General features: G+C 35.3%; 2 protein-coding genes across 6 annotated transcripts in view; one reads left to right on the top strand and one right to left on the bottom strand.

Moving 5' to 3' along the window:
* LOC128227427 (atrial natriuretic peptide-converting enzyme-like) overlaps positions 1–9,759 on the top strand; it is a 55,427-nt gene extending 45,668 nt beyond the window's left edge. For all 4 annotated transcript variants that reach the window (XM_052937956.1, XM_052937959.1, XM_052937958.1 and 1 more), the window contains exons 13-17: positions 1,209–1,258; positions 2,452–2,620; positions 3,441–3,745; positions 4,098–4,243; positions 5,817–9,759. In XM_052937956.1, coding sequence (XP_052793916.1) covers positions 1,209–1,258; positions 2,452–2,620; positions 3,441–3,745; positions 4,098–4,243; positions 5,817–5,987 — 841 coding nt within the window. In that variant the 3' untranslated portion in view covers positions 5,988–9,759. The remainder of the gene's footprint in view (positions 1–1,208; positions 1,259–2,451; positions 2,621–3,440; positions 3,746–4,097; positions 4,244–5,816) is intronic.
* Positions 9,760–10,999: 1,240 nt separating this feature from the next.
* The window catches only part of LOC128227428 (myotubularin-related protein 6-like), a 51,020-nt gene continuing 35,344 nt past the window's right edge, over positions 11,000–26,675 (bottom strand). The window contains exons 4-14 of one of the 2 annotated variants that reach the window (XM_052937960.1): positions 25,734–25,891; positions 24,463–24,591; positions 23,264–23,398; positions 21,442–21,574; positions 21,031–21,140; positions 20,516–20,638; positions 19,845–20,098; positions 19,363–19,497; positions 17,349–17,475; positions 15,828–16,316; positions 11,000–14,347 (exon numbers count right to left, since the gene is read on the bottom strand). In XM_052937960.1, the coding sequence (XP_052793920.1) occupies positions 14,165–14,347; positions 15,828–16,316; positions 17,349–17,475; positions 19,363–19,497; positions 19,845–20,098; positions 20,516–20,638; positions 21,031–21,140; positions 21,442–21,574; positions 23,264–23,398; positions 24,463–24,591; positions 25,734–25,891 (1,976 nt within the window). In that variant the 3' untranslated portion in view covers positions 11,000–14,164. The remainder of the gene's footprint in view (positions 14,348–15,827; positions 16,317–17,348; positions 17,476–19,362; positions 19,498–19,844; positions 20,099–20,515; positions 20,639–21,030; positions 21,141–21,441; positions 21,575–23,263; positions 23,399–24,462; positions 24,592–25,733; positions 25,892–26,675) is intronic. The other variant, XM_052937961.1, reaches the window with a different exon arrangement.

Raw genomic sequence — 26,675 nt, 5'->3', positions numbered from 1 at the left:
ATGGATGTTTAATTATTTCAACTTAATCGGTCCATTAGCCCAAAAAAAATACATTTTGCCCCCAAAAAGTTGATTAATGCAAAGTTTGAAACACTGCAAGAATATTACTTTGAGCGATTTCGATATTTAATTGAAAGGATTACTATATCCAAAAGATTTGCATCAAAGAGCAATAAAGTTTTGCAATTGTCTTCATTCTTAATGTGCTTCTTAAGTTATCTTTGAAACCAATATTTAAACTATTGTAACAGTTCCATATACTGGTATACATCCAGCATAATTTCAGGTTAAAATAGATGGCATTAGCAGTTTGTTATATTAATTGTTTCATTGTGTTCCCTGTGATTCCATTACGGATTAGCACTGGTTAGTCTGTCTGTTGGTTATTTTGAGACATTTTGGGGAATGTGTGAATGACAAACAAGGTTTGTGTAGTACATTTTCCTCTGACTTACCCAATTTCGACCAATATTATTTTTTTTGAAAAGAAATAATTTTAAGCCATTTTTTCGATGAAATCAGTCGGACGTAGTCAAAATCGGTCAAAACTGGCAATTTGTCAGATTTTAGAAGCCTTCAGGTTCAGACTATTCATCAATAATTTGAATTGTCAGTAATACAATCTTTATTATCTCATTTATTTGAGAAAGAACGTTTTTGTTGTATGTCCTCGCTTTATGTCTTGTTGTTGTATATTTATGGCTGGCAGTTGTCAAGACATTTTTTTACTTTGTACTTGGTAAAGTCCCATTATGCAAAGTTCATTTCAATAAGCCATCTGTTTATTATGATAAGTTAATTTAAGGGCAAGAATGCATTAAAATCATCCTGCATGAGAAATTCTGACACTGAGTGAAAACTTCTCAATCCTATTCTGACAGAAATGCACTTTCCGCTTTGATTTTGTACTTTATGTCTGCATATATCAAGTTAAAAAAATGTTAAAATGATGTAATTAAGTACATTAAGATCACAGGATTTTACTAGATTTCATTTATTCATTTATTTCATGTTTTTGTTTATTCACGTCATTTACAACTCCCATATAAAATCTTGTTATTATTAAAAGTGATGTCAACAGTTCAATGTAATCCATAATAGCATTTGATACACTATACTGCCATTATATAAAAACAAAAAAGACTGTTACACAGTTGACCATTGTTGAATATGTGCCAATAGGTTTAATATATTCTGTTTTTTTGCAGGAGCTCTTGTGAAACAGGAACTGTCTTGAAGATAAACTGCCAACCGAAAGGTAATAATTAAGTCTGAATATCTGATTTGACAAACTGGTATCACCACAAACTTTAAGGCTCAAAATTGATGTTTGTAATAGTTTATTTAAGTCTGTGACCTGTTTAGTTACAAGTCTCTAAGTATAAATAAATCACCTGGACAGTGTGTATTTTTGCAATTGCACATGGGAATGTAGTCTTATAAATAATTGCCAGTGTGTTGTGCTACTGTATTATTAGCTCGCCTGAGCACAAAGTGCTCAGCGTGAGCTATTGTGATAGTGTGATTGTCTGCTGTCAACATTTTCCTTCAAACTACTTCTCCTCCTACACCACTGGGACAATTTCAACCAAACTGCTCAGGAATGTTCCTTGGGTGGTTATCTTGAAATTCTTTCAATAAAAGTAGTTCTATGCAGAACACTGGTTGCCATTGCAACCAAAAGGAAAAATTTCTTCTCAGAAACTGCTGGCTTGATTTCAAAATAATTTCACAGGTATATTCCTTAGGTGACCCTCTACCAAATTCCTTCACTCCATTGTGATTCATAAAAGAACATGGCCATCAGGGGCGGGGCTAGTTTTCACTATATGTCAAAATATTTTCATAGAAATGTTAGAGATATATATATATATATATATATGTATATATATATATCTTATAATTATTATATAACTCCAACTTAAGAATATGTATTGGCATAATATTTCGGACACGTTTGATAACTAAACAATTGCTGTCAGTCACCAGAGAGTTTTTGCCTTTTAGCTATAGAAATGCCTAGTTTAAGTTTACAAAGTTTACTCCGGTGAGCGTTTAAGGCCATCAAGCTTTGCCCTCTTGTTTACATGTACTTGCACATGTGCGCTTTGTCTGTACTTGCACATATGCGCTTTGTCTGTACTTGCAAATGTGCGCTTTGTCTGTACTTGATAATGTGCTCTTTGTCTGTACTTGCAAATGTGCGCTTTGTTTGTACTTGCGCATGTGCGCTTTGTCTGTACTTGCAAATGTGTGCTTTGTCTTTAAGACTATCACAATACTAGAACATTCACATTATATTTTGCTGATCTAGACAAGAAACATTTATACGGTTTTCACTTAGATATTCCCAATGCCCTGAAAAACATTGAGGACTAAGTTTAATATTTTGTTGCAATGTGCAGACTTTTTTTAAAAACAATGAAAATAATGATATTATTTATTATCCAGGTTGCGGGGAGAAACAGATCGAGACTCTGACACCATTTATAGTTGGAGGTAACCTTGCATCTCGGGGTGAATGGCCATGGGTTGTCTCCCTTGTCAAACAGGGAACCAACATCTGTGGAGGAGCTATACTGGGAACCAGATGGGTGATCACTGCTGCTCACTGTATCATGTAAGGGCAATGTTTGTGATGAATATCCTTTCACTTATTTTTAGCTCAGTTGAGCACTTCATAAGCTATTGTGGTAGGTGGGTTGTATAGCGTCCATATTCAATAATTGGTTTGTTAACACCCTAGAGTCCATAATTTAAGACCAATTCTGAAAACTGGTCAGAATTGTTGTCATGGTGAAATCTCCGACAAGTTTGAATATTGGTCTTCTTGGGTCAAATACTAGTTCAATAAGTAAAATAAGATTTTTGCTTTTATGATGTGATCTTTGCTAAACTTGCTCAGATTGATTGTCTTGATGAAATCTTGTCCAAGTCATGTGCCAAACACTTAAGGCCACTAGGTTCAATCTTAAAAATATCTTGTTTAAATTGATCTTGGCGAAGCTTTTTGAGAATGATGAGAATAATTCTGTTGATGAAATCTTTGTTAATTTCCAAAAAGTATTATCTCAGATTTAAAAGAACTTATCTTATTCAGCCAAAAAGGCAGTGTCAGAGTGATAAAGGGCCATTGTGGTCCTCTTGTTATAAAATTTATGTATGTACAATATTCATAGCTATAAAGTTATGTAAAACTTATTTTAATATTCTCTATTGTTTGTAAGTCATATAGAGGTTAATTGTTTGTTCAGTGTATGATTGCAAAATATTTCACAGAGTAAGCAATTTGAAACAGTGAAATATCAAGTTTATTTCACTGATGAATCTCTTTTAACCATTGGAAAGCATGTAATAAAAAATATCTTTTAATAACCTACTATATTAAATATAAAAATATGAATGATATAATAACCCTTTGAAATGTGTTGCTTTTCCAGCCAACAGCAAGGTAACTACACGTTAATGCCCCACATATTCGAGGTTGTAGCAGGGACCACATCAAGAGATCGAAACTCAAAACAAGCATTCCAGAGAGTACGAGTGAACAAGATCTTCATCAACCCTCGAACACTGAAACTGGAGAACGGTCAGATGGACTGGGACATGGCATTGCTGGAACTGCGGACGCCGCTTGTGTTTGGGGATTATGTGCAGCCGATCTGTCTGCCAGCACAGATGGCACCTAATCCAACACATCAACAATGCTACCTCGCGGGATGGGGCTACATTAATGTTCAGGGTGGTAAGTTCAGGTAGATCAAAATTCAGCTAAAAGAGTACTCTAGCTTATTGTTGGACAGTCCATGTGCTAAAACAAGTTTGAGCAAAAAAATTGTTCAGTCAACCCATTAATGCATTATGTTTGATATATGATGTTCTTATTGTAAGAATACAATTGTTTGACTCGCTTGCACAAAAACTGTCAATGTAGGTTGTGATTCTAAAGTGTTGTATGTTAGCAGAATAAAGAATACTTTTTAAAAGTACACTTTTACATTCAGAGAAGTAAAGTTGTTCAATTTTGCACCTTTATGATATTACATGTCAATAATTTAAACATCATGTAATTGATTAAATCTATATATTGTTTGTAGTAAGTGTAGTGGACTTACGTGATGCCAAGATGCAGCTGTACACAGATGAAGAGTGTTCCAAAAACACTGTCAGTATCGAGTCTCGAGTGAACACTAACTCCACCATGTGTGCTGGATACGGGCATGGGCAGATATCAGGATGTCAGGTTAGTCTTTGTGTGCAGGGTATGGGCATGGGCAGATATCAGGATGTCAGGTTAGTCTTTGTGTGCAGGGTATGAGCATGGGCAGATATCAGGATGTCAGGTTAGTCTTTGTGTGCAGGGTATGGGCATGGGCAGATAACAGCATGTCAGGTTAGTCTTTGTGTGCAGGGTATGAGCATGGGCAGATATCAGGATGTCAGGTTAGTCTTTGTGTGCAGGGTATGGGCATGGCTAGATATCAGGATCTTAGGGTTAGTCTTTGTGTGCTTGATATGGGCATGGTCAGATATCAGGATGTCAGGTTAGTCTTTGTGTGCAGGGTATGGGTATGTCTAGATATCAAGATGTCAGGTTAGTCTTTGTGTGCCAGGCATGGCCAGATATCAGGATGTCAGGTTAGTCTTTGTGTGCAGGGTATGGACATGTCTAGATATCAGGATGTCATGTTAGTCTTTGTGTGCCAGGCATGGCCAGATATCAGGATGTCAGGTTAGTCTTTTTGTGCTGGGTATGGGCATTGGCAGATATCAGCATGTCAGGTTAGTCTTTGTGTGCAGGGTACAGGCATGGCCAGATATCAGGATCTTAGGGTTAGTGTTTGGAAGCTGGGTACATGCATGGGCTGATATCAGGATGTCAGGTTAGTCTTTGTGTGCTTGGTATGGGCATGGGCAGATATCAGGATGTCAGGTTAGTCTTTGTGTGCTTGGTATATGCATGGCAGATAACAGCATGTCAGGTTAGTCTTTGTGTCCTTGGTATGGGCATTGGCAGATAACAGCATGTCAGGTTAGTCTTTGTGTGCTTGGTATGGGTATGGCCAGATATCAGGATGTCAGGTTAGTCTTTGTGTGCTGGGTACGTGCATGGCCAGATATCAGCATGTCAGGTTAGTCTTTGTGTGCTTGGTATGGGCATTGGTAGATATCAGGATGTCAGGTTAGTCTTTGTGTGCCAGGCATGGCCAGATATCAGCATGTCAGGTTAGTCTTTGTGTGCGGGTACGTGCATGGGTAGATATTAGGATGTCAGGTTAGTCTCTGTGTGCCTGACATAGGTATCGGCAGATATCAGGATGTCAGCTTAATCTTTGTGTGCTTGGTATGAGCATTGGCAGATATCAGGATGTCCGGTTAGTCTCTGCGTGCCTGATATAGGTATCGGCAGATATCAGGATGTCAGCTTAGTCTTTGTGTGCTTGGTAGAGCATTGGCAGATATCGGGATGTCAGGTTAGTCTTTGTGTGCTTGATATGGGCATTGATCAGGATGTGAACTGATATCTGAATGTCAAGATAGTTTTATTACCAGAACTGTACTTGCTAAACCAAGTTTTAAGGATCATTTACGGGCTATGTCAACAGGGTTATGCCCAAGGAAAAGTATTATTTTCTGAGACCTTAGAGCAGAGCATAGGCCTAAGGCAGTTGCACACATTTCCTGGATTTAGAGACTTTTTTATTGCAAGCTCTTTGTTAAATAAGATACCTATATAACAAACTCATATTAATAATGTTGGGCCCAAAAAGAAACTAATAATGCATATATTTTATCAAGTCCTTGTTTACTTGTAGGGAGACAGTGGAAGTCCACTCATGTGCCAGGACAACTCAGGCCATTGGTCAGTTCAGGGTCTCATGTCCTACGGCACGGACGGGTGTGACGGGCGTTCAAAATTCCTCTTCAACAGATTCGCCAAAGTCTCAACATCAGTAGACTGGTTACATAGTGTCATGAATACCTGAGAGTTCAAGCCTTTTTATTCTGGACTGGTTTATAGTTATTGATTAAAAATTAAGCAATAGTGAGAGCTAGTATTTTTCAGTTTGATTTAGAAGCGCTAGCATTTGTATATTAGTCAGACATATAGACAGACTGAAGTGGTTGATGACGTAAACTTTACAGTCACTCATCTTGGTAGTTGGAAACAGAGTCTGATAAATTGCTGGCAATCTTATGTGTAATCCAACAGATCAAGCAATGAAAGTGGTGAATAATCTACTGGTGGTGATCATTGTTATACAATGGGACATAGGACATGGGGCTGGTTGGGATTGAATGAAGGTTGTGTTGGGCCAATTTTCAGTGTTATTGCAGACGGATGGTTTATTAGAGAGATGTTGTTCATTTTAAGATTTAAAACAAAAAATGAACAACTTTTAGTTACAAATAATCTTATATTAGATAAGTATAAGATTAGCAACAGTTGTAGATTATCAGGACTTATGTAATCTACATATCAATGTTCCAAAAGTGAATTTACTTACAGTACATGTGTATGGTTTCCAAAAAAAGATTATTTAATATGCAGGTCGAATAATGTCAAAATTTCTCCCTAAATCAAAACAAATTTTAATAATAGTTTCAGGAAGTGAATACTTTAGAATGCTAACAGGTATATGTTAACAAATCAGGAAATGAATTTGATGCATTCCAGTCTTTAAACATTTCATGTACATATTAATGCTCTTGTAGGCTTTATTTCTGGCTTTGGGACCGGCTTAATTACTGCTGAAAACTTCTGCTATGCTGGTAATGATAATTGTTCACTGTCCTTGATTGTCTTTTAGCCCTTTCTCTGAAGTTTCTATGATAGGTTTAGGTACTTTAAGATTATTATTTTTTGTACCTTTGAAGGGGATTCCTGAATAAATAAGTAACAATTGGACAGAAAATAATATAACAAACAAGCTGTTTTCGACTTAAAAAATAAGCATTTTGCATCCAATTTAAGTTGAAAGAAGAACAAAAAAAATGTATTTTATGTTAAGATTAGGTCATTTCTGTTAGATATCAGTGATCAGCAAGCGATACTTTTTCAATTGATATCAAAATTATATGGGGTCAGTTGGGCCCAGCTTCAATAAGGCTTTATCGTAAAATTTCCAGGCGTGAACCTGTTTTTGGTGTTAACCGCATTTCAATAACAAGATCGTACGGACATTTATCAGATAGATTCTGTCCGTATATAAACAGGTGTACCAGAGCACTCTTATGCAGTGTAAGGTTAACGGCTACGATATCTTATTAAAGCGGGCCGAGGCATCAAAACTGAACATAATGGTTAATGGAACCATCAGAAAATCAGCTTATATTGTGGGTCTTATACCTTCATATGGTACTTTAGTCCTCACTGTTTCGATTTGAGGAATACCTTTTTTATTGGTATAAACAGTAGAAGCACCTTTTTAGAAAAGAGTTTAGAAATGGGATGACAATTGTTTTAATAACAAGAAAGACATTAAATATATACTAGATTGTGGAAAATCTAAGTTAAGTAATCAAAATGCCATCCATTTATCTGAATTGTTTTTAAAACAGTTCAGGTCATCACTTTAATATGGAAATTTATATAGATGCTTATCAATAAAAATTGTGGCAAAATACAGGAATGAACAGCTACATTGTATTGAATGTTATTAGCAGTAACTGTTGTCAATCAACATTTCATGAGAAATCTTATGTTGGTATATTTTCCCATTTTTATGATAATTGCTAAAAATCTACCAAATACGTTTTTAAGTATTTCGAAATCAATCATTACATAATGTGCATAGCATTGTTTGCTGTAATGTGCAATATAGTCATAAATATTATTTATTTCATTATTATATACCTAACATATCATGTTACGGTTGCGTTTGATTTGAAAGCATGTAAATATATACAATCAATTGTGAGTATTTGTTTCAAATACAGGTATTCTATACTTCATATCATAATTGTAACTATGTGGTAATTATGTTTTTCATATCAAACTTTTGTTTATCTCTTACTATTTTCCATTTTTGAAGTTTCAATTGTTGTTTGTTGAATAGTTAAGCTCTGTTAGTGTTACTTTGTTTGATAAAGGACTCAATGTTCTCTTACTGTTTATGTTTTCAATGTCACAATTTTTCAAAACTGTATTATTTATTTTATGGTAAAAAGAATAATTTTGAGTAAACGGTAATTGCATTTTAGTTTTCGAATAATAAGAAAATCATAATACGAACCCTTATATTTTAAAGGTATTAGTTGGGTGTTTTTATTTTAACTATCTACAAGTTGTAAATCATCATTGTTTCACTGCACTATAATTAATGTGGTATATTTATAAGTAAGAACTTCCTTAAATAATTTGGATTTGCAGTGGCCAGCACCCAGACTAGTTATAGTAACTAGGTAGGTTTGGGGATTGTTGTGTATTTCACATACTGTTCAATCAAGGTTTTTTTTATGATTTCTCTTTTAAATATTTTATTTTAAATTTTTTAATGATATTTGAAAAAGCAAACTCTTTTTTATGCCCCCTTTTGAAAAAAGTGGGGTATATTGTTTTGCACATGTCGGTCGGTCGGTCGGTCGGTCTGTCTGTCGGTCGGTCGGAATACCAAATGGTTTCCGATCAATAACTTGAGAACGCTTTGACCGAGGGACCTCATACTTGGTATGTGTATTGGTCATCACCAGCAGATGAACCCTATTGATTTTGAGGTCAGTGGGTCAAAGGTCAAGGTCAGTGTGACCTTTACATGAAAAACGGTTTCCGATCAATAACTTGAGAACGCTTTGACCCAGGAACCTCATACTTGGTAGGTGTATTGGTCATGACCAGCAGATGAACCCTATTGATTTTGAGGTCAGTGGGTCAAAGGTCAAGGTCAGTGTGACCTTAACATGAAAAACGGTTTCCGATCAATAACTTGAGAACGCTTTGACCCAGGGACCTCATACTAGGTAGGCTTATTGGTCATGACCAGCAGATGAACCCTATTGATTTTGAGGTCAGTGGGTCAAAGGTCAAGGTCAGTGTGACTGTAAGCTGAAAAAAGGTTTTCTGATTGTCCATATTTTATTTAAGTGTCCAAATCCTACTAACAATTTGGCTCCCAAGGGGGCATAAATGTTTCACTAACATCTCTTGTTCAATAAAAGTTTATGTTCTTACTACCGGTACAATATCCAGAAAGTTTCAAGGAAATTGGTCATTCCATTAAGGAAACAATATTCCAGTCAATTTTGATAACATTCAAAAGGAAAACTCTTTTATCACCAAAAACCCTTGGTTCTTCAATATATGAAATGCACAATAATCTTTTTTAGTCTTAATGATGACTTATTCATCACTAAAAATTTAAGCAAGAGAATAGAATAATATTGCAAAAACAACTAACTCTTACATCAAAGAGGTCATAGCCAGTTTTCAATAGTCAGTTTGGCTGTAGTTATAATTATTAAGTCGAAGGTATTTGTTTGTCTTCATACATTTGTTGGGTTTTTAAAATACAATTGACCAGTATGTGTGTTCATGTTATTATCTTTTGTCTTTTTTCAGCTTTTGTCTTTTAGTTCTTATCAGCTTTTGAAAGAAGCCTTTTTAAAGTTTTTATTCATTTTATGTTTTTCCTTGTAAGAATTCCATTAATGGTAATGTGTCATTATCATGCATTATAAATATGTGCCATTAAATTATTTATATATTTTATACTTTTCTATTTTTGCATATTCACTAATTGTGAAATAAAATTTGCTGACAATGAACATTTATCTTATTATTTCTGTTAAATCGACAAATAAAACTCAATCTTATCCCAGTTGTGACAAAATACACATTGTTTAATTTGTTCTTGTTTAAACAAGTAAGCATTCATGAATATACAGATATTTTAGGCATCCTGGTCCCCTATATTATTTAAGCTCTAGACCAAATGACAAGTGCCAATTATGACAAGAACATAATCATGAATGCTGTTTTCATGTCAAAATGTCATGCCACCTCCATCCCTGGGTATACAAGATGTGACTTATGACAATGTTAACAGTTCCACTTCCAGCCGCGATTGTTGGGCAAGATGCCTCTGGTATAATTACATATTAACTTTGCATGACTGAAATCTAGGACAAAGTGCAGATAATTGTTTCCCCACATAAATGCATTGGATAAGGTTCAAGGTCACATTTTTGGGGTCAAAGGTCAGATACTCATTACCATACCAGGTTGAAGGATATTGAAATGAAAATGCTCAAATGATGTCATCAAGTACCAACCAGGCTGTAGTGACTCCTCCATATCTCTCCATTTTAAAAATAACACATTTGATTCAGTTATCTCGGTTTAAGGTCATTTTAGGGATCTTAATAAGACAAAAGATCAAATTGTTCATGTCTGTTGCATACCTCAAATAGCTTCATGGATTTTAAAATAACTTGGCATAAATTTTCAGTTCACATGGCATTTAGAGGGAATTCACAGTGCATGTTATAAATAATTTTATTCATGATTATGGTAACTTGTTTGTGTCATGTTAAAACAGTCTACTGTCATGTCCACTTTGAATTAAGTCCGATATAATTGTGAAAATAGTGGTAGAATGTAATGTTGCAGGAAATGCTAGTCAAATGGAGATACACATGTGTAAAACACAAGAGTTTGTTGTTGCTACCTGAATAATCATGGAATTTTAAAGAGTATTTATACATCAACCAAGTATAAGCATTTATCCTAGGGTTGCTGTTTTAGGTTTAAAATGACCATTTCAGTCCAGGATTGTCTGTCTGTTTAGGTTCTCTTTCATTGGTGTAAAGAAGCTAAACCGGTTTTGAAAATATCTACAGTGAATTTTAAGGCTGCTTAGTATATGACTATGCTTCACTACCAATTTGAATGGATTAATACTCAGTTTAATGCATTTCAATACAGTTTAAATTTAAATGTGTTTTTATAATTTTCAATGCCTTTTTACCCTCTGGCTTATATTGTATAAAGAAACTCAGATGAAATTGTCACATTTTATTGTAACAAGTCAGTAATGTGGTTTGCATTAATATATAACGGCAAATGAGCCAAAAATAAATAAACAATATTGATGCACATGTATATAACAATAACGCATTACACATTCTACATCAACATACAAATTTTGATAACAATATTATGGTCATGATTTCATTTATTGTGGATAAACAACAGCAAATTTATCACATCAATTTTCAAAAGCTCATTGAAACATAAAACAGCTCTGAATTCAGTCAAGGCTTAGAGTCGCTCACATAAGTTAAAGTTTCAATCACTCACATAAGCGAATGTTGAAGTTGCTCGCTCACATCAGCTTATGTTGCAATTGCTCACATAAACGAACAGTGCAGTTGCTCACATAAGTTTATGTTGCAGTTGCTCACATAAACGAACAGTGCAGTTGCTTACATAAGCTTATGTTGCAGTTGCTCACATTAACAAACAGTGCAGTTGCTTACATAAGCTTATATTGCAGTTGCTCACATTAACGAACAGTGCAGTTGCTCACATAAGCTTGTGTTGCAGTTGCTCACATAAACGAACAGTGCAGTTGCTCACATAAGTTTATGTTGCAGTTGCTCACATAAACGAACAGTGCAGTTGCTCACATAAGCTTATATTGCAGTTGCTCACATAAACGAACAGTGCAGTTGCTCACATAAGTTTATGTTGCAGTTGCTCACATTAACGAACAGTGTAGTTGCTCACATAAGCTTATATTCCAGTTGCTCACATAAACGAACAGTGCAGTTGCTCACATAAGTTTATGTTGCAGTTGCTCACATAAACGAACAGTGCAGTTGCTTACATAAGCTTATGTTGCAGTTGCTCACATTAACGAACAGTGCAGTTGCTCACATAAGCTTATATTGCAGTTGCTCACATAAGCAAGCGGTACAGTCACTCACATAAGCTAATCACGCAGTCACTCACATACTATAATCAAGCAGTCGCTCGCAATGACTCATGTTGCAGTCGCACACAACTGCTTATGCTGCAGTTGCTCTCATTAACTATTGTTGCAACGCAGTGCATACACTGCAAGTCAGGAAACAAATCACAAACTTTAGCCACAGATACCTTGACTGAGCACAGAGCTGGTATAGGATTCTTTAGAAACAGTGGTATTAGTCAGTGATCAAGCAGTTACTAAGGTAATATTCAAGTGAATAGGAATTCAAATCACACAGATGAAATACAATTATGACAATGAATCCAGTAATTAATGTACAATAGGAAGACAAAATACCACAAATAGTTACCACATTTGCTCACGAACATGCCCATTTTAAAATGTTAACTAGAATTAAGAAATCAGACATATTTGATGTTAACATGGCCACAAAACGTAGTTTGAAACAGAATTTTGTTAATTACGCAATCTTAAATGTCAACATTAAATTTATACAGCAGGTATAAAAGAGTTAGACTGCATCTTAAATCTCCTTTACTGCTACTACAAAATCCCTTAAAACAGCACACAGGACAACAACAGAGATATAGTGATCCATATTGCACGAGCCCATATCTTTGCAATTAAGCAAGTCAATGTACAATCTTGACTGAAATCCTTATTCAACGTTTTTCAACATAGCAAAAGTAAATAATTTAATCTGGCATGCATGTGCATTTTAAAAACAATTATAACATTACTCTTGCATCTTAGTACTAAATAAAGTATAATAATTCAAAAGCATATTTCTCACACTCAATTAACTGATATAACAGTTTATGCGTTTAATGTCATGTCTCATTTTTAGTATTATATATAATATTTCTTTTTATGACTAAATATGTGCCAGTTTCGACTGGTCTATACTTGTAATGTCTTTAAAAAAGCAATAAATATGAAATAACACAAAAAAACAGAGCTTTGTAAATATTTGTACCAGTAAAATATCACAACCACAATAGAAATACGAGCACTGTAAGCAGATGCCAACGATTGTCCATTATTCTCCTGTGGCATTACCCAACCACTATAGTCTGGATAATGTGTGTAATGTCATGTGGAATATGTGTATCAAGTTCCATGTTAATATCTTCAAATAGTTTTGAAACTATGTCCAACATTTCACGTTTTGCTTGATGATGACGACGACAATGATGATGACGACAATTAGGATGATGATTATGATGTTGATGGTGATGATGACAACACTGACAACACCAAGGCTATGAGAATATGTTGACTTTTTTCCTTGAAAATAAAGCAACCACAAAAGCTTATGGCCTAGTTTTGTAATAATGGCAATTCTCATAGTTAAATGATCCAATATGCCAGTTATGCCTGATGCATTACATTTATCAATGTAAGGGCTGATTGTTCAGAACTTTGTTAAAGTTAACGACCTTGTTTAATGCTCCATTGTTAACTTTCAAACTGTTCCTACTCTAGAGAATGGACACACTTGTGATATGCCATACTTCTTACAAATACTGAGAAACTGTTTCAGCTATGATTATCTTAATTCCGTAAATAAATCAACAATACCTTTCAAAGTTAACAATGATGAGGTTAACAACATCGTTAACATTGACACAGTTGTGAACAATCAGCCTCAAACATTACCACCATATGTGCCAAACATTTCAACTATGATATATAAAAATTCAAAATTAGGAAAACACTACAAGCAAAATTAACCAATGAATGTAGCATTTTTTGTCTGGAAATTGTCAATTGTACTACATATAATACATATTATATCACACAATTTACATATTATAGTCAATGATGTTCATGTCAGTTTGAACTTGCATGTTCTTGTATATAGCTTCTACTTCTAGTTTATTAATTGATTCTCTCATCAAATCAAAACAGTCTTTCCTAGTACAAACAATAATCTACATGCTCAGTTCAAGTAAACATCTAATGTTACATTGCTATAGTAACAGTAATGTATTTTACTTGTCTTTCATTTGATAAGTGGAGAACTAACAATTTAAATTAATCAAAGCATGAAAGGTTTTGACATATGTACATATGTATACTTTATTATTTCTTCATGTTTACAAATAAAACCTCAATGAAATCTCACCTATCAAAATTATTTCTGTAAAAAAAAATCAGCATATTATATATATGTATCATTTTTAGTTTCATATTATAAACAATTTCTGTACATATATTAATAGCCATTATTAGGTGGGCGTGTCTGAAGGAAGGGCTGTGATTGGTTGAAACTCCATGGAGGGGGAGTGGCGCACCAGTCGATAACACGGCTTGCAAACGGGAACTGGTCGGTGGGAATCATGCCCCGGTAGCGGCACATGTCGGACGATACATCGCGTACAGAACACCTCACCGCAACGCCAGCAGTGGAACTAAAATAGTATAATTAAACGTTACATTATGGCCATCGAAAATCACTTAAAGAACCTAAACTGAAGGAATTCACAGCTTTTCGTACACAATATATTCAACAATATTCTTTCTTGAAGACTGCCTCATGAAACTGACTAGATGCCAAAAACACTACCTCCCAAAACCATATTTATCAACAGCAGTTTTACATTCTCTGAAGTTATCTAATGACTTTTTACCTTATTACTGTTATATGAATTAGAACTTGTTTGAAAACATAAAACTTAGAATTAATATAGTCATACCTCCCTGGTTTTAATGTTCCATAAAAAGATACTTGCTTTTAATATAACACTAATTTATTTTTTTAATCAGTCAATTAAATCTACTTCATTCATGACTTTTAGAAGACGACTTTTAATCAAACTGGGTAAAAAAATACATTTCTGGTGAAATACACATAAATGTTTTGTTTGAAAATTAACACAAGAACTTTTTAATATCTGATATGTCTTTCAAACAGGACATAGAAAGGATAAATAGTGTTTCAGTGAAATATTGATTTAATTGAGTGATCACTGAAAGTCATATTTTCACGAGTTGCACAGCCCTGTGTGAAATTATCCGTTTTTGATGTTAACAAGATGAAGTAAAATCAATATCTTACAAAAACAATCACATTTTCTTCTATTTCATGCTTAAGACATACTAAAGCTGTATTAAATACATCAGCATTTATATGATAAATGATATTGAAGATATATACAATATTTTTTCATGATTTTGTGTCACTACATATATGCACAATATCCATGCAGTTACATGATGAGATGAGGGTCCGAATAGGCAGCCTATTAAAAGTAAGCTTTTTTTTACAGAGTTAGACAAAAATATGTGCAAAAGCAGACTTGAAGACTTAAAAGACCACATGCCCATCCATGCTAATCCGATGCAATTTTACCAAAATACTGAAGGTTGTTTTGCCTATCTTTCCATAAATAAGAGCGCCAACTGTTGCAAAATATGCACATCCTCAATTTAGGACACCAAGTTTGGTGATAATTGGGTTTACATACCAGTTCATGATATCACGCCCATACACATTCTGACCAAATTTGGTGATGATTGGACAAAGGCTTTAAAAGTGATAAATCAGACAAGACTGAGTTTAGGTTATTTCTAAACTTAAAGGGCAAGTGTCTTGAGCTATATGGCTGGTAACTGAACTTGTCCGAGAAATTATGCCCTACACATTCTGACCTAATTTGATGAAGATAGGACAAAGGATTCCTCAAGTTATTAATTGGACAACATAATAGCTGATGCAAGTCTGCCCGTATGCCAAAGGTGAAAGTATTATACGTCCTATGAACAGGTGTATAACCTAATGCGTTTTTCTCTCATGCTTCAAAATGCAAAGTTGAGGTATTTAAAGCATAAAGTGTACTCTCATTAAGCTTGATGCACAATAAAGCAGAAACATACAAAACCCGCTCTTGCCTTTTTGGTAAAGTGGTCAAATGGAAAAGCACAACTACAGGTGAAGATATTGCGGAAAGATCTCCAGTCAACAGCAACGGAGTCTAGCTCTAGGTGTAACTGGTCCAGATTCAGACGATCTAAACTCATCGACTGGGATATACTACCATTTTCAAGCGTGGAGTAACATTCATCAATACCTGATCTTGACATATTCGAACATGATTCGTCAAATCCGGATTCTGAGTCACTTTTGGTTTGGCTTATTCCTACATCTATCAGAATGCCCTTATCTGATTGGTCCTTTTTATCACATGACAAAGACTGGTTTTGAATTAGGTTGTGGTTTTCACTTTTCGACTGGTTTTCTACTATGTGGTTATTGTGTTTGAAATGAGGTCCATCCTCAGAGTTTATTCCATCCAATGATTCCATAGAAACACTCCCTTGTAATGTCTTTTGGATGGTGTCGTCTGATTTTCCTAGAACTTGGCATATCTGGGTTATTCTCTGAAATGTCATGAAAAATACTCATAATATACACATGATGTTTTAATGCTTCATTCCTATTCTAGGCAGCACTTTAATGCAGAGCAATATAAACCAGGGCTTCTAAAAACCTACAAATTGCCGGTCTGGACCGATTTGACCAAGCCAGACTGATTTCAGTTTCAAAAAGTGTCAAAAAAATTGGTCCGAAAATGTTTCTTTTTTTTTTATAATTTCGGCCCAAAACGACTAAGTCAGTTAAATTTGTAGAAATTATAATACACAATCCTTCTTGGGTCATTCACACATTCAAAATTACCCCCACTAAAAGAGTCCTGGTTACCATCAGACCAAAGTGACCAGCTGCTTTTTCCGCTATGCTGTACATTCGATATATCTGTTAATTAGCAGACGCTTGCAATCGGACATCAACAGCGATGCGCTTGATTAACTAGAGTCACAAAGCTGAGTCTGCCACTTACGTCATTTAAATAAAATATAATGAAAATCGTTGTCTATATCAGACTTAAACCTAGAAGCCTTGATTATGAATATAGATATATTTGTGTATATATTTCAGATTATCAGCTGAATGTTGATCCACTGAAGTAGCATTTTAAATTTAAGTAAATAAATCACAATACTGCTTCACTTTCTGTCGTCTGACCGCTTCCCGCAGGCCACAATTAATTACAATCACAGAAGAATTGCAGAATTCGATGAAAATCTCAATTAAAATTTAGTTTGTATCAACTACTAAATCGGCTATGATGGTTTTTAAGCCCTCTTAAGAGTTACCACATCCCCAAAAATAATAATAAATGGATTTGGTAACCGTTTTTTTTTTGGGGGGGGGGGGTGTTGTCCCTGGGTCTGGACTGATTTATGTTCCAAACTTTTAGAAGACCTGATATAAACATTATAATATAACGATACAAAATCCGCTGGATAAAATAATCATTAAGTTCACGGAGAGTTTTAAAAACTTATTATCTATCAGTACCATTAAATCTCTGAAAAGCTCATTCTTCAATCACACCCTGCCCAACCAACCTTTTCCAACAGTCGCACGTGGTCCTCAAGTGAAGTGCTGTGATCCCGTGCAGCCCCAACGATGTCCTTGACTTCGTCCCGTGGGTGGATTCCTGTTTCAAACCGGTTGTACATGCCCCGCCAAAACCTATATCAATACAATCATAGAGTAATATATGAAGCACGTGATCATTTTGGTTTGTTAAGGCCCAGCCAAAAATTACATAAAAACAAGCAATCAATGTCTATAGTAATTACATTTCATTGAAAATGGTCAAGCCTGCAAAACACAGAAAAGTTACATTTTTAATCATTTTTACGTCCACTTAATAATGACAAGCTTTGCCAATGCTTGTGGCAAGAAAGTTAAGCATTACTATAATATTTGGGCCAGTTGTGGTCTTTTGTATTACCAACAGATAAACCAGTAACTCAGGTGAAATGACCAAGCCTCAAGTTTCATAATTGTATAAAATTGTATTCTTATATGCATTACAGAATGTGTGACCAAAGGAATAAGAATGACAGTTCTGCTTACTTTTAAGGTCTGCTTACTTTTAATTGTAAGAGTCCCTTAACCTAGTTAATAGTTCCCTTTTTTATAAAGGAAGTGACAATACTTAAATAAAAGTGGCCATGATTGGTTATTCGGAATTTTAGGGAAATTCATGCCGGCAATGTGATCAACTTCAGACCATTCTTGGGGTATTTTGATCTATAACACTTCTGGTTGTAAAACTGTGCCCAGTTCACTCTTTTTTCTGCCCTAAATTGCCCTATCAAAGCATCAACTTAGTTATTAAAGGCCTCAACTATGCCCTATCAAAGCATCAACTGAGTTATTAATGGCCTCAACTATGCCCTATCAAAGCATCAACTTAGTTATTAAAGGCCTCAACTATGCCCTATCAAAGCATCAACTGAGTTATTAAAGGCCTCAACTATGCCCTATCAAAGCATCAACTGAGTTATTAAAGGCCTCAACTATGCCCTATCAAAGCATCAACTTAGTTATTAAAGGCCTCAACTTAGTTACTTTAAGACACTCAACAATGCAAGTCATGAATAAAGTATTATATTCCGATGCAATCCCATCAAATCCGCTCATCACATCATAAAATGCCTATAAACGGAATCAGAACATTTCATTAGACAAATTAATTAGCTATCAAAGCTTTCACTCAGAGGAATTAGACTAGATTGCCTGCTTTTATAGTATAAATGACATTAATCCAATAAAACTTCATAAGGCTGTGCCTCAGTGTGGTTTTACAGCAAGAATTAATTAATTTTTGTCTGAATAAAAGCATTAATCAAGTATAAGTGATCAAAACGCTGATGCAGCTTATCTTTTCTAGAATATGCGCTTAATTAAAATTATCCTCGGGCCATTTTCAAGACCTATCAAAGGTCACATATTCTGACCCATTTGCTATAGCAATACTCTTTAAAATCATACAGAATACCCAATTTTGGCAGGATATTTCATTTCAATCAAGGATAACAGTGATATATTTTTCAATTATAAGTGAAATTACTAAGTTTTACTCATTTAATATGAAAATTACAACAGTGATTTTTTTTGGATTTTTTTTTTACCGCCTGTGCCTTGCAAATTGGGGAAAAAACGTTGACTTTGGGAAAAAATACTAAACAGCTAATATAATGGCAAATATACCTGTTTTAACTTTTGTATGCATACATTATGCTATGAATGAGTAAGTCTTTTCAAGATTTTGTTTATATTTCAAGAAATTTATTGCTTTTTTATTCATTAACGTTCTATGCAATATACTCCAGCATTCTGTTCTACAATTAAAGCACAACCATTTTAAATAAATGTTCTCCTGCTTTTCCCAATAGATAAAGGGGAATAACTCAAGGAATGTTTTCTACAAGAGTGACAAACAGAAATATTTTCACAAGCTGAGCACAGAAAGGCTAGGATTATGTCTCAAATAGTTTTCATTTTATAACGGACAAGCTAATAATGTCAATAACTAGACAATAACTCGGACATTAAAGCTAGGCTTACTTGATGCACTGTGGGTATGTCTTCGGAATGAGGACAGGCTGCATGACCTCATACTCCTTCTTGAAGAGCGGGTTCAGGAACTCACTCTGACGCTTGCAAAGGAAACCCCACAGTGAGTACGTCCTCGAGGAAAGTCTGCAGAGAGAAGTATTTCTTATATAATTTATGTCATAAAAAAATATAGATAAAATTAGGGAAATATAGTTTAAAGGGAATTAACGATTGGTTCTTAGCAAATCTATCTATCTGAGCTTAATTTTTGACCACTTAAATAGCTTGAAAGTTGACATAATAGCTTCTTTTTCTTTGGTAAATGCTAAACTGCTGACTGTACCAGTACAAAACATTCTAGCTTGAACATAGCTTGAAATTCTTACTGTAAATAACATGTAAGTCCTTCCAAAGACAGGGGTGTTAAGCTATATTCTGTCAACTAAATTCAATGCTTGAAGAATACTAATAACTCCGCTATCCTGACATACTTGAGATCAATCCTGTCTTTCTCACAGTTGCCAATGAACGTGCCAAACTGGCAAGAGAAAAGGTGGTCATGGAGAGTGAGAAGGAATCGCTCATTGAACTGGAACGCGCATGGGAACTGATGTGTCATTTGCCATACGGCCTCGAGGAACTGGGTGAAGACAGGCGACGTCTCCTTGGTGTCAATGGAGCTCAGGAAACCACAGCGATCCGTGAACTTGTGACCAAATGACAGCCACTCTTTCTCAATAAGCGCCTGAAAGAGTTGCAAGTACACCTGTACTACAAGTAACTGCCAGTATTCTCAATAGGAATTGCTAAAACAGGCCAAAATAAAGAAAAAACCGGCCATCTAGAAAAGAAATAGAAGATAAAATGTTTTTTGCCCAGATAAACTTCAAGGAACTGAAATTTAACTTACAAAAGTTATCTTGTCGGAAGGTCATATTGAGAACAAGTAATAACACCGTTTTGGTATGGTAATTGTATCTATTACAGTTATAATCCCTTGAGCTTAATAACCAAAGCTCTTGGAAGCTAAAGATTGTTTGCATTTAACCTTCAAGATGCCAAAAGGTTTTTCTTGAAATACTTAATATCAGACTAAATGCATTTTTTGGACTATAAAACTGACAACATACTGAAGTTTGACACCTGTAAACCGTCAACTCACCATGAATCCCTGTATGGTCCTGTAGTAAGGGTCGAGCATGAGCGAGGCTAGGGAACAGGTCTGAGCCGTCCTGTCCCAGCCATCAGAACAATGGACCAGCACACTGACTCCATCCAACACAGCCTAAGGGAGAGAATTATTGTATTAATAACGTATTACTAAGGAATGGTCCAGCACAAGGAAAGCTAGTGAACATGAACTTTAGCTCATTTATAGACATATCGGGAACATTCATGGCTGACGCCCTTTTTGGCAGGCCATGAGAACGATGTTACCTTTGCAATTATACAACAGATGACCTAAAATACTTCATCCAGTGAGATTTGCAGGCAAGACAGTAATGCACTATCATTATCATCTAGATCATCCTGAACACAGCCAAGTGTTCCATCTTTATAAAGTACAGATAGTCTAGGACCGCCTGTATGCAGCCACTGGTGCTCAGACTGGACAAACGCCAATCATTTGTAATATTTTATCCTCCAAATAATATTATTTTTGTAACCATTTTCTACCTTAGCAATGAAGACGGATGTTTCTAGGACAGCCTGTATATGACGCATCCAGCCGCTGGCATCCAGACCAGATAGGAATGCACTCATAGACGGATTTTTCAATTCACACACTGAAAAACATCAGGCAATGTATATACTATATGCATCAGAATGCTATAACAATACAATAAATTGGAAGCTCTACACTTATTATAATGAAAAATGCAGTTCACTACAGGCCTAGCTGTTATATATTTGCAGAGCGATTATGGATTCATCATAGCTCACTTCAAGAAAACATGGATTCCCTCAGATAAACAAGCACCAAAATACTGAAGAAGTTTAATAATCTTAATCTGATAAAACATTTAAACCGTAATTACAATAATGAATGCTTCCATAGCACACACAAATTCCATATTACATTCTCACCATCCACAAGTTTCTGTAGACTGCTTCTCATCACATGTATGTTTTCGATGCCTATGAAGTGGAACTTAATGTCACTGTAGTTCGCCTCGTTCTCGTACCCCTTTCCCTGCGCTCGGTTCGCCATTGCATTGATCTAAATGGGAATCAGGAAAGAAATATATAACAAGCAAACTTGATTGCAAACATCTTATTACCTTTGAAGTCCTGAAGAATCAGAAAGTTTGTAAAATTCTATTACTCCTTCCCATGCACCATACAAGCCATATACCATATTATATCATGCATAGGACGCACTTTTTTACCCCCAATTCTCGTTTTAAAAATTGTCTGCGTCCTTCTATGCTATTAGAATTTTATATGTTGTTTTTTTCCAAGTCCATTTCAGGTCGAAAATATCAGACCGGGGAAGAACGCGGAAATAGTAAGTATCTGTACTGCGTCACCGAAGAGAACAACTGACATAGGTAAAATCACGCAAGTTAACACACGCAGAAATATATTGAATGTTTACTTTAAAATGATTTATTGAGAAATAAATTGAAAACAAACATGAGTGTTTACTTTTTTACAAAAGGGACGCTACTCACAAAAACTCGATGTGAGTCAGCACTTTAACTGGATTGAGTTATAGTGGTAACGGAAAATCCGTAAAGGAGGTAAATATCAATTAATCGTTGTTCATGATTTTAATGTTTCAATATTTTACAAAACATTTTGTTGTATGTTACTGTTTTAAAAACTAATAAAGGAATGTGCTTAACGCAAAGTAGCCATATTGTCACTATCAAATCTTTCAAATGTGCGAAGGTGTGAAAAAACAGCCACTGTCTGTCAACAGAAAAAACATCAATAGAACAAACTATTGCGATGGTAATACCGCATGGTTGTTTGTTCACACTTTACCCGACGTGCCTTCTGCTGGCAAGGCTAATTACCAACACGCATTAATTATGCCGACATGCTTTAATCCGCGCAGCGACAAGCCTTATCAAAACAATCATCAGTTTTGACAAAACACTCTTTCGCTGGGATTGCAACGGTTGACTGTCAGTCAGAAGGCGTGTCGGGACTATTACGGCATTTGTATAAGTCTTATTATATGAGTGAATGTTCTCAAAATGTCAAGACTTATATCATTGTAGTGTACGCTAAATTACCGAAATACAACGATAATTATCGAAATACACAAGACAGTTATCGAAATATGCCTTATATACAATTTTTTGTTTGTTTTTTTACTTCAATTTATGTTATAAATACTTTACCAACCTAAATTTTTCGGCTCCGATTTTGACATTTTTCCGCTGCGTCCATCTTATATATCAAGGGTTTTTACCCGTTTTTCCAACTATTTTTTTGCCTGCGTCCTATCTATGCTAGCGTCCTATACATGATATAATACGGTATCTGAGAGACTTCCCAGGAGATTTTAGTCTAAATTCCAGGGGATATTGATATATGACCAGGGGCTACAGAAAGCTACATATAGTGTGTTCATTGAATCATATACTCTTGATATTGTGGATGCTTTCCACTGTCATCCTTGAGATTTTGATTGGTTGAAATTTGGGGGGATTTCAACCCCCACCCACCCCACCCCACAGGGGATATGGCATGTTTGATGCACTTAAGCTAGCATTATGTTTATTTTATCAATTTGGCATATATTAATAGGATTGAATCAGTAGCCGAATAAGAGAACCAAAAGGGGTTTCCAACAACATCATTTCTTCTCTGTTTGAAAGGCATAGTTTTGATAATGATAACAACAATGACACAAAGGCTATGACAATACCAGATCACACAACCTGAGAGTACATACCTTGGGTCTCGTGTCCACTACAAACAGGTACGTGCTTTTGGGGTTAGCCTTCAGAATGGCGTGTAACATCTGCTCATCTTCTACACAGCGGGCACTGAATCCCGCCAGGGGCTGACTACAGCGGCAGATTGTCGCCTGGAAGGGGAATACAATGAAATATAAGTTATATTTATGCTGAATGCTTACCATTACTGGTTGTATGTCATTCTTCATTGAAATAAATAACAGCCCCCTCCCACCTCCATTACAAAACAAAATTGGCATCTGAACTAAAATTTACATACAATTCATAAGAGCTTTGAAATATGATCATTTATCATTTTTTCTTTAAACAATAATTTACTGTTTTATGACATTCATTATGGGTAACTAGAATATATGTATCATAAAAAGTCTAAACCTTTCAGACAATCTGACAGTAATTTCTTGCATATTTATATATATCATACCATTACATCCAAAAAAGACTCAAATTTCTCAGAAATAATAATTGATTGTATAAGATAATAGCACAATTATTTCTGAGAAATTTGACGCTATATTTGATTATAACAAGAGATGTTTGTCAAACATTATGCCCCACCTTAGCGTAATGCTGTCAAGAATATTTGGACAATTGAATGAAGTATGCATGGATCGAAATGACAGCTGATTTGTCATTGACATTGGATGCCTTTGAGGCAGTTTTAAGATTATGACCATTCAAAGTGTGAGGATAGTAGGTACAGCTTTTAATCATGTTCAGATGATGACAGATATTTGCAGATAAATATGTATCCTCTTACAACAGCTGGGAATAAGTATTGATACTTGACATTTGACTCGATGACAATATCCATAGGGGTCATTTACTGGTCACCCCCAACCTAAATGTCAGGTTTGAGGGCCATTGGTGCAGGTATTGTCGAGTTATCACTCGAACAAGATTTGACAACCTTTTCCCGTTAAAGGTCACTGTGACCTTGACCACTGACCCGATGACCCCTAAATTCAATAGGGGTCATCTACTGGGCAGGCCCAACCTTCATGTCAAGTTTGATAATCATAGGTCCAGGTATTGTTGAGTTATAACTGGGACAAGCTTTGGTCTACCGATGGACTGACGGACATGTGCAAAGCAATTCACCCCCTCTTCTTCGAAGGGGGGCATAATTCAAGATTGTTTAAGACAATAGCACAATTATTTCTAGGATACTTACCCCATTTCTGATGTGGTAGTAGGAGAGTGCAGGCAGTCTGCCACGAGACCGAAACTTTGTGCTTCCAATGATGACGGGTGTGGTGGCGCATGCAGGAACGTACAAGTACCGTGGGTAGGTATCACAGATCTAAAAATAGAATATACATAATGGTATATAGTCTTTTTATTTAGTTTATATGTAATACTAATTGATTGAAGCTTGTTTGAATATGAATCATGCTCGAGTTTGTTTCCTGGGTAAAAACCAGTCCTGGGGTCCATTTTGGGTGGCCACAACCCAGACTGAACCCCTGGTTCTGCTTGAACCAAAAACCTGTTGGGTGAAATGTGGACTCCTATACTACAAAGCCCCTCTTACTCTCATTACATTAATGATATTGAGCCAGTCAACATACAAAGCAGCATCCTCTCATATGTAAAACTAACACGCAATTCTTGCATTTTTAAAGCAAACATGTGTTCGTCTCCTCTTAAAAATAATTAACACCATCTCAACCGGTGCAATTCTTGTAATGAAAACAACAAAAGAGCTGTTTTGCTAAATTAATTCTGTCAGAAGATTTGTTCGGAAAATGACAGCTTTTAATAGCAAAATAACATTTTTTTCCGGAACTAATAACAAGTGAGCAGAAGTTTGTGAGTCCAACATAATTATATCCAAACAATAAAAACACAATATTTTAACAGACTAATTGGCTTTCTCAGAATATTGTTAGATCCATTGATGTTTATGACAATTGTATAATGAATTTCCTCCTACATGTGCTGTACGATGGCATTTACACGTTGTCACTGGTTACATTAGTACACATTTTTGGGTAAATATCGTTTTTGAGTAATGGGCAAGGTTTCAGTGATGCTGACACTGCCACTGATGACACAAAAGCTTTGTCAATATCTTAACTTTAAAGAGTTTACTAAACTTCACCCGTAACAATCACAGTCATTATGGGTTGAATATCGTACATTTTTCAACATTATAGAGGCATAATACTTTTAATTTAATACTCAATGTAATAACATCTATCGTTGAATGGCACACAATAAAGTAGAACAGTGTGTATTCAGTGGGGCAGTGTAAGCTTTGTCAGCATGGAGTAGAAATCTTACAAGGGGAATGTCTCAGGGTCCAGCTCTTGACTGGCTGACTGGTTGCAAATTTTTTTCATTAACTGACACAATGTTTATCATACATTTTTCTAAATTCATTATAGACAATGCCTTCAATAATATTGAAAGGCATGACATTCATGGGAATTTAACGCGTACCTGGTACTCATTGTTCAATTCACAGAGTACCCACTGGTCGTTGGGTACTCCCTGCCTTAGAAACTCTGACTGTGTTTCGAACATGTCCCAGCCATAACTCTTTGGGAAGTCATTGGTTTGATCCGTGTACGAGAATGCATACAGGCTCTCAATGTCCTCTGAAAAATGGCAGAAGTTACATGGTAAAGTTGAAATAATTATCTCATCAAAATGAACCCTTTGCCCAACATAATTCTTCGGAAAAACTTGGGTTTGATCTCATGTATTCCAACTTTGAATGTGATGTTTATGCCTTTGATAAAAATATTGAACCTCGTATAATCAAATTTATTATCTTGCTAACAATTTCACAAATTTTCCCAAATAATTCTTGGTTAGACCATGTATAAGAATTCTTGTTCTGGAAAAATATTACAAAATTAACAACAATCTGAATAATTTGTTTTTATGTAGAAGAAAATAGAAGCTACACTTGTATTAACAGCTCTCTCAAGTACAACAGAACTTGTTCAAATTTCTATACAGCACTGTCTTATTATTGATGATAATGATATATCCATCTCTTGCTCTTAATGCACATGTACCTAGTCTAATAGATGCAGAAATTAGATTAACCAAACATTGTCCTTAATTCTCTGAACTGTCTCTACAGGACAATAGCCTCATATCATTCTACACAATGTTACAGCTCATGTCTGAATTAATTTGCAATTTCAGATAACTTGAACCAGACAATAACATCAAGAATTTGCAATTTCAGATATCTTGTAGCATTGACTTGTCCGCAACAAGTAAAAGTTGCATGATGAATTTTGGCCTTGACTTTTGTTCTGTTTTTATGTGAAACACAAGGTCCTCCTATCTAATAAGCATTTCTTGTCTGTTTTAAGATGTTGGAAAACTGTGACACCATCGCATGGATCTGAAAAAGGGACACTAACC

The sequence above is a fragment of the Mya arenaria genome, chromosome 3 (genome assembly GCF_026914265.1).
Source record: "Mya arenaria isolate MELC-2E11 chromosome 3, ASM2691426v1".
Lineage (NCBI taxonomy): Eukaryota > Metazoa > Mollusca > Bivalvia > Myida > Myidae > Mya > Mya arenaria.
The sequence above is the reverse complement of the archived record's forward strand: the minus strand, read 5'-3'. Positions and strand labels throughout refer to the sequence as shown.